General features: G+C 36.1%; 1 protein-coding gene across 1 annotated transcript in view; it reads left to right on the top strand.

The window, feature by feature from the left end:
* Nucleotides 1–17306, top strand: part of LOC134245801 (uncharacterized) — a 56519-nt gene that overhangs the window by 14149 nt on the left and 25064 nt on the right. Inside the window, exon 2 of the mRNA XM_062728051.1 lies at nucleotides 4838–5059. Within this exon, the coding sequence (XP_062584035.1) occupies nucleotides 4838–5059 (222 nt within the window). The remainder of the gene's footprint in view (nucleotides 1–4837; nucleotides 5060–17306) is intronic.

The raw sequence follows: 17306 nt of genomic DNA, 5'->3' as shown, positions 1-17306 counted from the left end.
TCTGTATCGCAGATACAAATTTGGGGGCGGAGACTCGTGCTTTCGCACTCGTCTGCCCCCAAATTTGTATCTACGATACAGAACATGTCGAGTTCTCTAAATAATACTTAGAGGTTATGTTCAGCAAAAGTTGTATTTGTACACATGTACTCCAGTGATAATTTTCAAAAATATTTGACACAGAATGGGGAGGGGGCGTTTGCTTGGAATGGCTTACATGTGACCACAAATAATCGGACCACCGGGCTACTGGACCCGTCGGACTATCAGGCCGACGGACTGCCGGACTATCGATCCGTCGGAATATTGGGCGGATCAGACCTCTTGATCAAATGGTCCTGATTTTAAAAATCTGATAAAAATATCCTTGTTCATTGAAATATTCACTTTGTTTGCTTTTGATATAACAAAGAGCAGAGATTTTTCAAAGAAATAATGCATTTTCACTACAGATTCAACACAACCTTACCCTAGCACCAAAATCCATGACGCAGGGTCGTGGATTTCACAGAGTTGAAAAAGGAACCCTCATCATCATTACTTTTGACTTTTGACGATTTTGTTGATGATTTTCAAAGAATTAACACATTGTCACTAAGAATTCAATACACCCCACGGCAAAAGCCCCTCATCCTGGGACAATAAAGTTTTCAAAATTTTGTAAGAAGCACTTTTATCAATGATAACTATGTACTTTGTTTATCTGTTCAACACTAAGATCTAGCCAGAATTATTTAACAGAAACAATGCATATTCACTACATAATTATTAGAGCCCCACCTTAACACTAGAACCCCTGACCCAAGGGCCATGAATTTCATAATTCTGGTAGATGCACCCAAGCTTATAACTTATACTTAGTTGTTTATATCATACCTAGTAGCAAAGGAGAAGATATTCAAAGAATTAATGTATTTTTACAATATATTCAATAGAGCCCCGCCCTAAAACCAGAACCCCTGAATTTCAAAGAATTAATACATTTTCACTATATATAATTAATAAAGTCCTAACCTAACACCAGAACCCCTGACCCAGGGGCCACGAATTTCACAATTTTAGAAGAGACTCTCTTGTTCATCATAACTTTAGATTTCGTTAATTTGTTTAACACCCAGGACCAGAGAAGAATATCTTCAAAGAATTAATTCATTTTCAGTATATAATCAATAGAGTCCCGCCCTAACATAAGAACGTCTGACTCTCGGGCCATGAAATTCACAATTTTGGAAGAGGCACTCTTGGTTATTATAACTTGTATGTACTTAGTTTGTTTAATACCCATGAGCAGGGAGGAAGATTTTCAAATAAATAATGCACTTTCACTACATGATCTATATAGCCCCAACCTAAAACCAGAACCCCTGACCCTGGGCCATAAATTTTACAATTTTGGTAGAGGGCTCTCTGCTTATTACAATAATGCCAACAGTTTGACTGCTTGTTGTCCAGGAGTAAAGATTTTTCAAGACTTTTGTTTAGCAAAGAATTAAGCGGATTCAAATTAATTTCGGTGGTTTTAGCCGCATCCCTCAGGCCCCAAAAGGGGGGCAGGTATCCTGAAATTCACAATTTTTCTTCTTCATTACTCATAGATGATAAATGCTAAAATTGATTGTCATTGGTTATGCGGTTTTAAAGAAGAATCTGAAAATGTTCAAGTGTTAACGCACGACGAACGCCGACGGTCAAATCTGACAGAAATTGGCATGGACACCAGAGTGACTCGGTGACCTAAAAATGTTCATGGTGAACGCCTGTGGTCTATATTTTTTTTTTTATTTTGAACGTCTGCGTTCTATCTTTCTGAGCTATACTGACTATGAAACGTTTAATCATTTCTATGTCGATACGATATATTCTGGTTAGCTTGAGATAAAAGATACCACAGAGTCTGACACATCTGTTTCATACTTGGCTATATACTTGAAAAAGACGTTAATGGTAATCTAACAACCAAGCTCTATGATAAACGTGATGGCTTTAACTTTTACCTTACTTATGCAGCAACATATTTTCATCGCCTGCATATGGAACTTTTATATCTCGGTTGATTCGGTACGCAAGTGCATGCTCTACTTATGAACAAGGTAAATTATTGACAAACAAGTTGATGAAACAAGAATATCAGCAGTCTTGTTTATTTCGTAAGTTTTATGGTCGCTACAATGAAGGTCATTGTATCATTGAGTGAAATGCTAACTGACACTTTTCATACTTATTATCAGGCTATTTATTATACACTGAATTGACGACAAATTTTTCCGTTATTTCCCAATCATGACAAGGAGCACACGGCGGGTGTGACCGGTCGGCAGGGGATTCTCACTCCTTCGAGGCACCTGACCCCACCTCTGATGTTTTGGAGGTCCGTGTTTTCTCTGCTCCTATTTTGTATTGTTATTCAATACTAATCGTAATCTCAATATCCTTCATTATATTTATAACAGAAATTGGCTTTGGCATTTTTGTGCGCCCGGATCAAAAGATCCGGGGTGTATATTGTTTTTGTCCTGTTTGTTTGTCTGTCTGTTGTCAACTTTAACATTTGCAATAACTTTTGAACCATGAGAGATAGAGACTTCATATTTGGTATGCATAGTCTAGTAGTTAAGCTCTTTAAGTGACACCAAGGTCATTATCCTTCTGACCTTGATCGTGACCTTTATGCTAAGAATAGCTTTTTCGAAATTTCGCCATAACATTTGAACCATAGGGGATAGAGACTCCATATTTGATATACAAACTCTACTAATTAAGTTCTTTCAAATGACTTCAAGATTAATGAACTTGTGACTTTAACTGTGACCTTTACGCTAAAAATAGCTTTTTCGAGTTTTGTTGCCACCGGGTACATCTTGTTTGTAGTTGTTTTTTTTTTTGGTGAACATTGACCCTAAGACAGGAGTGCCTCTAAATATACATGTATCTTGTTTTAAAATATATCTTTGATCAAAATCTATCAGCATTTCATAATTTTATTAAAGGGCAGACCAAAATTCACGCAAAAATCGGTGCTATGATGAATGATTCCAGCCGTTATTCCACTAACTGCAAAGTATTTTATTGAAAATGCTGGGGTGTTTCCGAGATCGACCCTGTGTACATTCGGGCTGGTCACCTGAGTAAACTCAGGTGACCTATTGCTATCTGTTTTCGTCCGTCGTCGTGCGTCGTCCGTCTTGTGTTAACATTTAAACATTTTCAGCTTCTTCTCTGCAACCGCTCAACCAGTTTTGGTACAAATCATCTATGGGTGAAAATAACCTTCTGACCTTTATAAATTTCATGGTACCTGCCATCCCCCCCCCATTGGGGCCTGAGGGGCGGGCCAAAACCACTAAAATTAATGCAATCTTAAAGAATTTTCTTCTTTACTCCAGGACATCAGGCAGACTAACTGTTGGCATGATTGTAATCAGCATTGAGTCCTCTACCAGAGTTGTGAAATTCATGGCCCCAGGGTCAGGGGTTCTAGTGCTAGGGTGGGGCTATATAGATTTTGTAGTGACAATTAATTATTTCTTTGAAAATCTGCTTCTGTGCTCCTAAGTATTTAAAAAACTAACAAAGTGCAAAGTTATCATGAGCAGAAATGTCTCTCCCAAAATTGTGAATTTCATGGCCACTGGGTGGGGGTTTCTGATGTTAGGGCGGGGCCCTATTTATTATATTGTGAAAATGCATAAATTCTTTTAAAATCTTCTCCTCCTCTGCTCCTGGGTATTAAACAAACGAACTATGCACATTTTTCAGATGAGGAAGGATACTTCTTCCAAATTTATGAATTTTAGGGCCCCACGGTCAGGGGTTCTAGATCTGATGTTAGGGCGGGCTATAATGATAATAATTATAGTCAAAATGCATGAATTCTTTGAAAATCTTTTCCTTTGTTCTTGGATATAATGCACAAGATCTAAGTACAAATTTATGATGAAGAAAGGTTCTTCTTCCAAAGTGATTACATGTAAATTCAGGGCCCTTGGGTCAGGGGTAATTGTGTTGTTGAGTGGGTACTTAGTCTGAAAATGAATTAATGCTTTGAAATTTGCACATTGGTATTAATTAACCATTTATGATGAAATAAAATTTATGATAAAATTTCCAAAATTTTGAAATGTGTGGACCCAGGGCTAGTGGTTCCTGTTGGATGGGGTACACAACTGGTGATTATAAAATGGAAATGTATTTTCTCTTTTTATCTCTGATCTACCTCTGTGTTAGCACAAGTTAGCATGCTAAGTGTATAATTATGATAAATATTGTGCCTCTTTCAAAATTGGGAATTTCCTGTCTTTTTATTTAAAACACGAACCAAATACAACTGAGTGAAAGTTGTTACATGATACTCAGGTGACCTATAAGGCCCATGGGCCTCTTTTTGTATTTGTAGAATAAGATATAATACCGTAGAATTTTTTGCGAAGATTTAATTTTGGCATTATTAGCGATGCTGCCAAGATCGCTAAAGTTGAATATCGCTAAAAATTAATTGCGCTTTCTTTGTAATAGCTTCTTTTGGTCAGCTTTTTAAAAACGCTAAAATTACATCTCGCTAATAATAAAATACCAATTTTTAAGGAGAAATGGCCAAATTTGTGTCTCGCTAAAATTTCCACTAATACGGTATGTTACCTTGAATTGAATGTTTTACAGGATCGGCCCACCGTTTTGTTATATTTTGACGCGCAATGACCTAACGGTTGTTCTAAAATGGTTCTGAAAGTTCGCCTCGTTTCAACATTGGAATATATACATTGATGTTCAGCAATTTAGTTCCGGAAATCGCTGATTAGTATGAATGAATAAAGATCGTATTTGAATTAAAACTTTGTAGGAGAAATATGGAGCTGGTTTGTGAAATTCCCAGATGAGGATAAGAATGAAAATTTACGCTTTGCTGTTTCCAAGAAAAACTTTTGTTTGTTGGATTCAACTTGTGAGATGTTGCATGAATATAAATTTAGAATGGTAAAGTGTGACGTATCTTTCAACAATGATGAAGACATGCTGGAGTTAAAAGTATACACCGACAATAATATTGGTGGTGAAAACCCAGGTATTGTAAAATTCTACATTTCTTTATATTAATTTACAGTTCACCAAAGCCGTATTGATATAAATTATTTGTTAAAGAAATGGCTTTAGCTAGTTATGTTTATATCAATATTATATTAAATTTTCATGTAAATAAGTTGAATCTGATTTGTCGGTAAATATTTTTTTTTATAAAAAATGATGAAATTACGCCCTCCATCGTAGCAACAGTTAAAATTGCTGGACGAAGAGGAATATTCCCAATTTTATTGACTGGGCAAATTTAATGCGTACACAGACAGTGTTATATTTAGCTCACCTCAACTAAGTTGGGGAAGCATATGTGATAGCATTGGTGTCGGCGTTACAGGTTAATTTTTTTTTTAGCAGTTTTTTTTAAGGTAGGATTCTTCTCATATTTCTTGTTTTTAAAAATTAATGAAATTTCACAGAATCAAGAAGACAATATAACTAAGCGATGGTATCAGTGAGAATAAATTTGACCGTTTTATCTTAGAGGCAAGGTCAGGTCAAGGTCATTACATTTTCCTTGGACATTAAGAATTAAAAAAATGAATGTTGCCAATCATGCGATCCCTACTTCTATTTCAAAAGATTGAATGTATTTCTTTTCGCATAAAAAGTTTGGAGCAGGTTAACATTTTTGGTGCAGTTTTTGTGCAGGTCTCATTTTCCAAGTAACTTTGAGCCGTATGTTGACCAAACTTGCATGGGTGATACATTCAGCGGCGGATCATAATATTATAAACAAAATGGGTTACAATTGCGGTTAAAAAGAAACGTTCACTCTTATTTATCTGTAGCTCCTCTCAGTTTGCATGTTTAAATAAAAAGGGCACATGACTGGGTTAAATGACGTATTATGTTATAATAAGATATGACGTATCATGATTGTGATGCAATAAATTACGTCATTCTGTATGTAAACAGAGAATGGGAAAGGCGAAAGATTTATCACCAAGCTTAAAACAAAGGATCGTAAATAGTTTTCAGAGTGGAATAAAACAATCAGAAATTGCAAAATGCCTAGGATTAAACCGATGTACAGTTTGTGCTGTGATAAAGCGATATCAGGAACGGGGTTCGTTGGAGAATAAGCCTAGAACAAGAAGAAAGAAAAAACTTAGTGTTCAGGACGAACGGTCAATTTTGAGGTTAGTAAAAACACATCGTGTCGAACCTCTGAAAGATATCACTGCCAGATTCAACCAGTTTCGGGGGAATACTGTTTCAGAAGTAACTGTAAAAAGATGTTTGTTCCGAAATAAATACCACAGACGAGTTGTAAGAAAAAACATACGAATCCGAGATGTGAACATAAAGAAACGAGTCGAGTGGGCTAGGGGGAAAAGGCATTGGAAAGTTGATGGTGACTGGAATCGTGTTATTTTTTCTGATGAATGTAAGGTGATTATTGGAGAAAATAATCGCGTATATGTGTGGCGGAGACCCGGAGAGGAGTGGATGCCGCAATGCATTAGCCCCGGTCGTGGCGCAAAGGTTAGTCTAATGATTTGGGGGTGTATCTGCTGGAATGGACCAGGTACTCTGACAGTTGTCAATGGCAATATCAATGCTGAAAAGTACAGGGAAATAATTGATAATGAACTGGCCAGTTGTTGCCCAGCATTTTCCACAGAATGACTTTATTTTTCAAGACGACAATGCGCCAGTGCATCGCGCAAGGATTGTGATAAATTACAAAACTGAAAATAATATTCGAGGAATGCTGTGGCCTGCCCAATCTCCAGATGCTAACATAATTGAAAACTGTTGGCTTTTGTTGAAAAATCAGCTTAGAAAATACCAACGTAGCGGATCTAGAACAAGAAATTCGGAGAATATGGACCACAATCCCTATTCATTATATACGGAACCTTTACAGATCACTTCCACAACGAATGATTAAGATTATAAGATCAAAGGGGTATGCCACAAAATATTAGGTAAGTTTCATTTATACAAATCTGTTTATAATGCAGAAATCGTTATTTTTATGTACCGGATCCGTATACTGTTGCTAATAACGCGACGACGCCATTTTGTTTATAATATTATGATCCGCCGCTGTATATTAAATACCAGGCTTGCTTCAGATGCTCAATTACTTACATGGATGGGCTCATACATTTAAAGTCTTAGTAAATAATGTAAGTGTGCTACACAGAATAAATAGGAAGATGGTAAATAGAGATCTCGTATTTTTACTATTAATACTAGATAAACGCCCGCACAAGCGCTGGAAATTGAATTTATATATATAGTTACCATTTACAACAGAAAATTAAATATATTGTAGGCGAAGGCTCAAGTGAGCTTTTCTGATCACATTTTGTCCGTCGTCCGTCTAGCTGTTTGTCCGTCCGTCTGTAAACTTTTCACATTTTCGACTTCTTCTCAAGAACCACTGGGCCAATCTTAACCAAAATTGGTACAAAGCATCCTTGGGTAAATGGGAGTTCAAAATGGGCTAAGTCCCTTCTCAATTGGAGATAATTAAGAAAAGACAAAAAATAGGGTTGTGTAATTAAAAAATATTCTTCTCAAGATCCACTGGACCAGAAATGCTGAAACTTATGTGGAAGAATTCCTAGGTAGTGTAAATTCTAAATTGTAAAAATCCTGACCCCCGGGGGAAGGGCGGAGCCACAATAGGGAATCAAATTTTTATATAGAAATGTAAAAGAAAAATCTTTAAAAACGTTCTTCTCAAGAAACACTGGACCAGAAAAGCTGAAACTTATGTGGAAGCCTGCTGGGGTAGTGTAGAATCTAAATTGTAAAATTCATGACCCTCGGGGGAAGGGCAGGGCCACAATAAGGAATCGAAATTTTACATAGAATTAAATACGGAAAATCTTTAAAAATCTTCTTCTCAAGAACCACTGGACCAGAAAAGCTGAAACTTATGTGGAAGTATGCTAGGGTAGTGTAGATTCTAAATTGTAAAATTCATGACCCCCGGGGGAAGGGCGAAACCACAATAAGGAATCAAAGGAAAAAGCTTTAAAAATCTTTTTCTGAAGAACCACTGGACCAGTAAAGCTGAAACTTAAGTGGAAGCATTCCGGGGTAGTGTAGATTTTAAATTGTTCAAATCATAACCCAAGGGGTAGGACCGGACCACAGTAGGGAATCAAAGTTTTACATGAAAATAAATAGGAAAAAAACTTTAAAAATCTTCTTCTCAAGAACTGCTTGACCAGGAAAGCTGAAACTTATGCGAAAGCATCCTCGTGTAGTGTGGATTTTAAATTGTCCAAATTATGACCCATGGGGTAGGGTTGGGTCACAATAAGTATAACTAGGGGAAAATCTGGTAAAGAAAGCATGGTCAATGCTAATCAGGTGAGCGGTGTGACCCATGGGCATCTTGTTTTTATTGTATTTTAATTTATACAACATTATTTGTTGTAAAACAATTTAATCAAATAACCCGTTAGTTACTTCTCTACAATTATTTCTTGATTAAAACAATGTAGCAAAAGGGACATGATGTTCTAGAAGCTTCCGTCAAAATTGAGATCGATGATTGACGAAAATAGTTTGCACTCTTTGCTTTTTAATCGGTTACCACATTTTATTTCTTTTATATCATTTAAATCAAATTTTGATTGAATAATTCTGTGATGACATTTTACGAAATAAATGATTATCGATTGTCAGTTTCATTAAAATTTGCCAGTAGCTTAGATCCGCCAACCGGAAACGCCACCATACTCACGTTGATGCTATTTCATGGTGTTTTTAGAAAATTGAAGAAGACTTATATTTTATTATACGATACTTACTATCCGTGTGAAATTTAATTATAGTTTACGGATATCATCTTGTATGTAGTGAAGTATTAGAGTAGTAATTAAGAACTCTGGTGCACCCGTTTCGGAGTTTATTAGCAAAATTTTTTACTTTTTAAGTATAGATGTCATTGTTATTCATCCAGTCTAATTATACATCCATTCTTACGACGTTAGTTCCACCTGTAATAAATACATAATGTTCAATCAAGTTTCAGATAAGTGTAAGAACAAAAACATTAAATTAGTTATTGTATTATAATTACGTGTACATCTCAAAATTATTTTTAAAATTTAGATTGGGTGTAAATATATAAATTTAAAATGAAAAGAGGTTAAGATTTAAAAGAACAGAAGCGACCAAAAAAGACCCAAAACACAGCGTTAAGTGCAGTCATCATTCGAATGTAAAAGAAGGTAAATTTTAACACACACCCCTCCAAAGTACACACATACACATTAACGATACAGGATTTAATAGTTTGCCAATGGACAATTTTCCTTTTTTACTTGTCAAACTTTTAAAGCTAATTTGTCGTTGACTGTAACCCCCTCCACCAAATATAACCACGTAGTTTGGGTCTAAAAGATGTGTCGTTGATCGGGCAAGAGGGAATGTTGGCAGGGGAAGTGAGTGGCGTCGTTGGCCGGAAGTAGTAGAGCCGTATTCCAAGGACTCTTCCCGATAACACATATAAGGTCCAAAGTAACGAGTAATTTGGTTTCCGAGTTTATTAATAAATGCATGTAATTAAATGATGGACAACAATTTTAACATTCAAGAAATACAAGCGGGGAACACAGACGGAAGTGGCCAGTAATGCGTCGGGCCTCCGAACTGCTCGGTAAAATTTGACAATTGTATTTATGGGAAAATGAACAATGAGTTAAAAATGACAGGTGTTGACAATGAGTAAAAGTGATACAGTGAACAATTAAGGAAATTATTTGATGACATGGACATAAAGAAAGCCGATAATTAAATAATTACAAGTTGTTTGGAAAAGTGATTAAAAGGTCCTTGGGCATAAACACTCTGTCCCTTTGGTGTCCGACAAGTGTCACTCGGTAATTAAATAAAGAATTAGGAATTACACATTAGAAATATTTGTAGAAATGCAAACTTTCAAATAAAATAATTTTACACAATAAAATTTCACACTAAAACAAAAATTAAATATAGTATTTAGAGTCCAAAATAAATTATGAGAAAAACAGTCAATTTCACACGGTGATATATTCCTTTGTTAAAATTTGGTACCCAACTTAGGCCCCTCCCTACCCCCGGGGTCATGATTTGAACAAACTTAAATCTACACTACCAGAAGATGCTTCCACATGAGTTTCATCTTTACTGGCCCAGTGGTTCTCGAGAAGATTTTCCTAAGTTAAACTTTGATCCCCCATTGTGACCCCACCCTAAACCCAGGGTCATGATTTGAACACATTTGAATTTACACTACTAGAGGTTGCTTCCACATGAATTTCATCTATTCTGACCCAGTGGTTCTTGAGAAGATTTTTAAAAGATGAAACTTATTTTTTACTTATTCATAATTATCTCCCTTGGAAGAGGGCGTGGTCCTTCATTTGAACAAACTTGAATCCACTTTACCCAAGGATACTTTGTAGCAAGTTTGGTTGACATTGGCCCAGTGGTGCTTGAGAAGATGAAATTATGAAAAGTTTACGACACCGACGACATCAACGGACAAATTTTGATCAGAAAAGCTCACTTGAGCCTTATAAAAACTTGAATAGAGGCATTTTGATATGAATCATCCAGTAAAGTAGGGATGTCAACGAATATCCGAATATTAATTCGATGAGTTGATATTCGAATATAAAAATATGATTCGAATATTCGGTTTTTGAGTATACGAGCATTTAATAGAAAGAAAAATTTGGTAAGTTTTATTCGAAATTGAATCACGTTCGTACCGTTGACTAGTTATAAGATTTGATTTGGAAAAAAAATTAAAAGACACTCCTGTTTGATTACTTTAAAAGTGTGAAGAGTGTAACTAAGTTACTATAAACTGTTGTTTTGATCATTTAATTAGTAGTATAACAGTGCCAAGTACTTACAATCAGATTGTATTATTGTAAGGATACTGTCTTTCCTGATATACTTTATTTTATCAAATAAAATATACAACATGACTATCTTTTATAACCTCTTTCATGACCATTTTATCAAAGAAACACACCTGTCCATCAATTAACTCAACTAGTGTCAAAAGTCAGTTATTGTTTAATCTTAATCTTACAAATATCTATGTCCATTATAATCTCGTCAGTTTGGAGGCCCGACGCTGTACTGGCCACATCCAACTCGATTTAGTCTCGTAAGATATTGTTAAAATTCATGTTTGTTATTTGCCATCGTCTATAATAAATTCGAAAACCTGATTTACCAATTCTTGGACTTTATATTGGAAGACCATAAGGAATACGGCACCTTTACCCTTTTCCTTTCTATTACGGCCCACAGCGCCACTACTTCGTTATACCTGCCAACATTCCCTTTTCTCCGTTTACGCAAAACAACGGATTTAGTCCAGGAATTACTTTTACACTTTATGACCAAAATCTACTGGTTATAATTGGTGATAGAATCGGGACGTTCCCCTTTGTGTTGTACCTTTCACTACGCCAGCGACGTGTTCTACCCAATGAGTTTAATTTCCCCAAACACCAAAACTCACGATGGACTCTTACTTTCGACCAGCATTGATGTTAACAAATTCTAATCGGCCGCAGTACAGTCGTGCCTATCAAAAGCCTTCTCCATCAGTGTGTTTTAACTGTGGAAAATACGGACATTACGCTAAAAACTGTAAAGTGCCATCCAAAAAGTCAAATTCCAGTAAACTACGTGACGCGAACAGAGTGCGGCATTTTCTGGACAGAAAACAATGAATGGTTTTTATAATTCTTTTTATTTTGGGTTAAAGTTATTTATATGGATAATGTTAACTTAAACTTGTTTACATTTTGTCAGTTCGAATTTCCTTAGCCAATGTTTACCTGCACTACTTATTTAGTTAAATGACTTTGTTTCGATTTTTTTTATATAGAGTGAGTATTTTCATATTGTTTGATCACTCTATTAGTCACCAGAGTTAAGTAAGTTAGGGCACCAACCTTTGTTATGCGTTATGCAGATAGAAATATGATTTTTATTGTACCTGGTGACTATATATATTGTTCATTCTTATCGGAGACCTGAATAAAGCAGTATCATTTACTTAGCGCTTCCCTGTGTCTAATTTCAGAGTAATCGTCCCAAACCTATTTGGACTGGACATTACGTCATTAAGGGTCCTCTACACTGCCAGCGAGTCAATTTCCCCAACTATTCAAATCGTATCAAAAACACGACACGATAATACAGTTTATGTATATATATATATTAAAATGATTATCAGGAAATTAATTAGTTAAAATTAATTGATTTTGATATTTCTTCAGTAGATAATTGTTTAGCATGGTATAAATTTGTAGGAGTCATCAGTGTAGACTTTGGTAAGACGATCAAATAATCTGGAACATACTAAAGAATCTTTTGAATTTTCGAAAACAAATTTTCATTTTATTATTTTTTATGTGTACTTTTCATATATTCTGTAAAAATTTTAAAATCTAATCACTTTGCATTTACAAAATTCTACGTGACATCTTATTCCAAAGTAATGGCGTAATGGCAAAAAACGTATAATGATTGACAGGAGAATAAAAATATATATTTCATAATGCAAACTGTATTTATTTCATCGAATATTCGAATATATTCGAATATATTCGAATACTCCTATTGAATATTCGGATATCAATTATTGAAAATTTTGACATCCCTACAGTAAAGCCATTCATAAACACGCTCGAATATAGCTCGCAGCTCCATAATGAATCAGTCTGTTTTCTCCTCAAATAAAAATTCTCATTTTTTGAAATTTACTTCAAATTTTACATTTTCAAGGACAAGTCTACTTAGATATGTATCACGGTGTCCATGTTTACATCTATCATGACATAACACAATAAGCTCTAGACATACTGTTACAATGTACATTTATAGTCTGCATAAATTTGTCTTTCCTCTCTATTCAGAAGAACACTGTTTATAAATATCATGCACTTCCTGATATGTCCTAAATTTGATAATGTTTTGTGTGTTGAAAGAGATTATAATTTTGAATTTTTTACCTTGTGATAATCAGGCAGGATCTGTCACAGTGGTCAGAAAGGTGTATCGATAGAGCACCACAGTCCTATATTTCAGGAATTAAGCCTAGGGTGACATTTAAGTCATATCCTGGTGTTGTCCTTATTGTTTTTTCTCCCTTTCCTTTTTTACTTCTCTATTACAATATAGTATTCTTCATTTTCACTTTCCTCAGTATGAAATATTTGGATTTTCAAAATTTTTAGCTTGTATAGATACAATGTACATGTACATAGGATCTGCATGTACACAATGTTGTACATGTAACACATGGTCTACTTGTATAATTATAATAAATAGTTGAATAATAACAATGATTTCCTATAATTTTAAGACTGTACATGCTAGAATGAGATCATTAATTTTTGTAGAATGCATTATTATAATGTACGACGTGTTCGAACTCTTCTGGCCTATGCTAATTAAATGGGAGAACTCAGGGTCTAAATGGTTATCATAACAATGGAAACGTGTTACTCATTTACAGAAATTGTCTCATCTTAATACTTATACAGTATTTAAACTTTACCGTTTACCACATCAATGTTTCCTCGGCACTGCCATCACAGTGTAACAGGATAGGAGAAAATGCATGGCTGGACCGGGAATCGAACCCGGGACCCCTGTATCACTAGTCAGGTGCTCTACCGATTGAGCTATCCAGGCCGATATCCTCGGCCCGAACCATTACACTCCTCCCTCCTTAAATGGTCTTCGCCCTCGAAGACACAACCCAAGTTCTTATTGCCCCTGGCAGGACTTTCACCTGCAATTCCAGGGGTGGTCAACGGCACCAAATCTGTAACAGGAAAGGAGAAAATACATGGCTGGACCGGGAATCGAACCCGGGACCCCTGTATCACTAGTCAGGTGCTCTACCGATTGAGTTATCCAGGCCGATATCCTCGGCCCGAACCATTACAACAGAAATTCCACCTTTCATTGAGCTCTAGCTCAGTCTCGAATATTACAAAGCTTTGTTTTCTCGAATATTCTCATCATTATTGATGCCATTCGCACAACCATGAAATATACCATGTCGTTTGCTTCCACAGTCTCGTATTTCTTCCAAATTCATTCAGAATGTGTTGTATTACAGCCATGAGACACAAAACTTCTCTCCGTTTCCAATGACGCATGGAAGCTGCCATTGCAACTTGGTGTAAACTACGCTTGAAAAAATAATCCGGATTTAATCGGATTGAAAAAATTAAACCATTACTTGCCGTTATCAAAAATAAAAAGAACTATTGTTATTTTCCTTTATTTTCATCGTTAAACTTATATACAACATTCAGTTTGAAATTTTTGAAAACCGAATTACTCGCGCAAGCCAATTTTCCAGATTTTGGATAAAGTTTGGAAAGCCTGTGGCAGTGGCATTATTCGTAGGGCACAAAAGTAGTCCCGGAGAATTGACACTGTATGGAGTTTGGTCTGATGATATTAGTTACATAACGTTAGTCTTTTAGTGACAGGGCACGGGATGATACCTGGTTAGTAAATTTCATACCTGGCGAGGCGGATCATACCGTACGCTGTCACTAAAAGACCATGTAACGAATTTACTTCCACCGATGAAACATTTACGTATTATCTGTGGCTGTGTGGTTTAAAATGTGTTTCTCTGCTACATGTTTCATCACGCTTAACTCTGCCTATTATGACGTCACGTTTTGTTTGTTACGTTATACATCGTATAAGACATGTAGTAAAATATGTATTGATTTAATTTTATACCTCGATACTTCGATTAATTATCGGAGTATGCATATCAAACATGAAGACTCTATCCCCTATGGTTCCAAAGTAATAGCAAAAGTTCGAAAAAGCCTCCTACCAACCTTTTAAAGTGTTTTTGAAATAGCACTTTGACTAAGCGAATTTAAATCCATTTCTGAGAAAGAATCTGCAAATCTACTAATTTTTTTCCAGGATTCTTTCCAGATGGCTGCACTTGTAAAACCTGAGAATTTCCATTATATAATCCCCGGGATAATGAAATGAAACAAAAGTTCATTCACTGTTTTTACGGTCTCATTTTTTTTGTCTACTTGTTAGACAGGTAAAAAACAAACGATGCCTAAACTCCCATTGTGTAATTTTCGGACTCCTCCAGGTAACTTTTGGACATTTAAATGACAATATTTTAAGTAAGAAATATCCCTCATACTTTTCTATATGTAAAATTATCAGACAATTTTCGGCCCTAACGGGCCTCAAACAGTCTGATATTTTTACATACACTATAGTATTCAGCATATATCCATTACTTATTAAGATTGATTACTTATGTTCAGTGAAGTGGCCAATTACAGGTTGCCTTAGTTCACGGTCACTCATATCTGGTGCCATATTGTTAGAGTTAATGCGAAGATTTGGTTATTCTGTCTGAAATCATGAGTTTTGAAGAACAACGTTTACAGAGCATCCGGAAAAAGTTTAACGAAGTTTGAGATGATATACATGCATGTAGTAACGCTTGTGTATATGCGTGTGATGGGATGGAGAAGGGGGGGGGGGGGAGGCGGTGAGTCGGACGAAACAAAAGTTAAGCAAGTAATCATTCATATCAGGATTGACTCTTTTGCGAGGGAATGCTCCACTTTGCGTTGCTCTTATTATAATTTATTGATTGTAAGGGTTACTATTTGGTTGTTTTGGATTACTGTTTTGATTGTGTAGATCACATTTTTAAAAATCTCTGTAAGATAACGCTTCTTCAAGCATTAGTTGTGAGGATCACAAGAAAGTCTTTATCTGTAATATTACTCTTGATTGATGGTATAAGTTGTTATGATCACTATTTTGTTTGTTTGTTATACCCCCGCTTCGAAGGAGAGGAGGTATACTTGTGTGTTTAACTGTATCAAATTTTTGGTCGCAAGTTTTTCAGCAACTACTCATTGCAGATGCTCGAAATTTTAGCATTCTTTGCTGAGGCATGTCATATGGCGGGATTCATTTTTAACGAATCTGATATCAGTTTCCAGTTTAACCATGCGTCTGTCCGTATCATACATAAAAAATTTTGTCGCAGTTTTTTCAGCAACTACTCATTGCAGAAAGTCGCCCGCGTGGCGCAGTGGTTAGAGCGTCTGCTCTAGAGTCGCGAAGTAAGGAGATGATCCTCACGCCGCGGGTTCGAATACCACTGTGGGACGTGGAGACTGGTCCTTCAGATGAGATCGTATAAACCGAGAGATACTGGCACTAGATCCCTCACTGCTCAATGCCGAGTTAAGGACAAAATTTGCAGATCTCCAAAGGCAAATGAAAAAATTATCGAGAGGGGTCGTTAAACAATGTACAATCAATCAATCATTGCAGATACTAGCATATTGTTGAGGCATGCCATATGGTGAGATTTATTTTTTCATAAATCTGATGTCAACTTATAATTTATTCGTGCATCTGGTCGTAACTGAACTTGTGTATATAAATTAATATGATAGTGTATTTTCACATCAGAGCATGGGTAGTACAAGTGAGCATTGACTCACAGACTTCCTGTTTGTATCTTGGTTATAATTAGTTCCCTCTTGAGAATTTTTCACTCATATGTAGACACCACCACTTGCCGGTTGAGAGATGCAAATTTGTCCTACACTTGGCACTTACAGCCATTGAACCTACTGTTTTGCAACACAGGATCTCGGTTCGTAAGGTCTCTTCCGAAGGGCCGGTCTCTACGTCCCAAAGTGGGATTCGAACCAGCAACATAAGGGTCAAATCCTTACTTTTTGATAGTTCTGTTTAATGCACTGATTTTTAGGATCAAAAGTCTCTGTAAGACGTGCTTTTTATACCCCCCGCTTGAAAAGTGGGAGGGTATACTGTAATCGTTATGTCCGTCTGTACGTTTAGCTGTCTGTATGTCCGTCCGTCTGTCTGTTACGCTTTGGGGTACCCATCTCATATCCTTAACTCCCCTTATACCACTGAGTGAAATTTAATGAAACTTTCACAGAATCTTTATCACATATTGCCATTGTGCACATCCTATTTTACTTTTTGATCCGACACGTATTTTAGGTTTCCCATAGCAAAACATGGACATTGCCATTATATTCTTACCTATGACGTGAGATATGGCGGCTTCTGAATAACATTAGATACCACGAGTTATTCCTCTTTACACGTTACCGTAAAACAATATATAGCAAAACATGGACATTATGGGAGGCGGGGGGTATCATTTAGTGAGCTCACAGTACCTCCAG

The sequence above is a fragment of the Saccostrea cucullata genome, unplaced genomic scaffold, assembly GCF_032062105.1.
Source record: "Saccostrea cucullata isolate Sc308-1 unplaced genomic scaffold, CSIRO_AGI_Scuc_v1 ctg2184, whole genome shotgun sequence".
NCBI lineage: Eukaryota > Metazoa > Mollusca > Bivalvia > Ostreida > Ostreidae > Saccostrea > Saccostrea cuccullata.
This window is presented reverse-complemented; position numbering and strand designations above follow the sequence as displayed.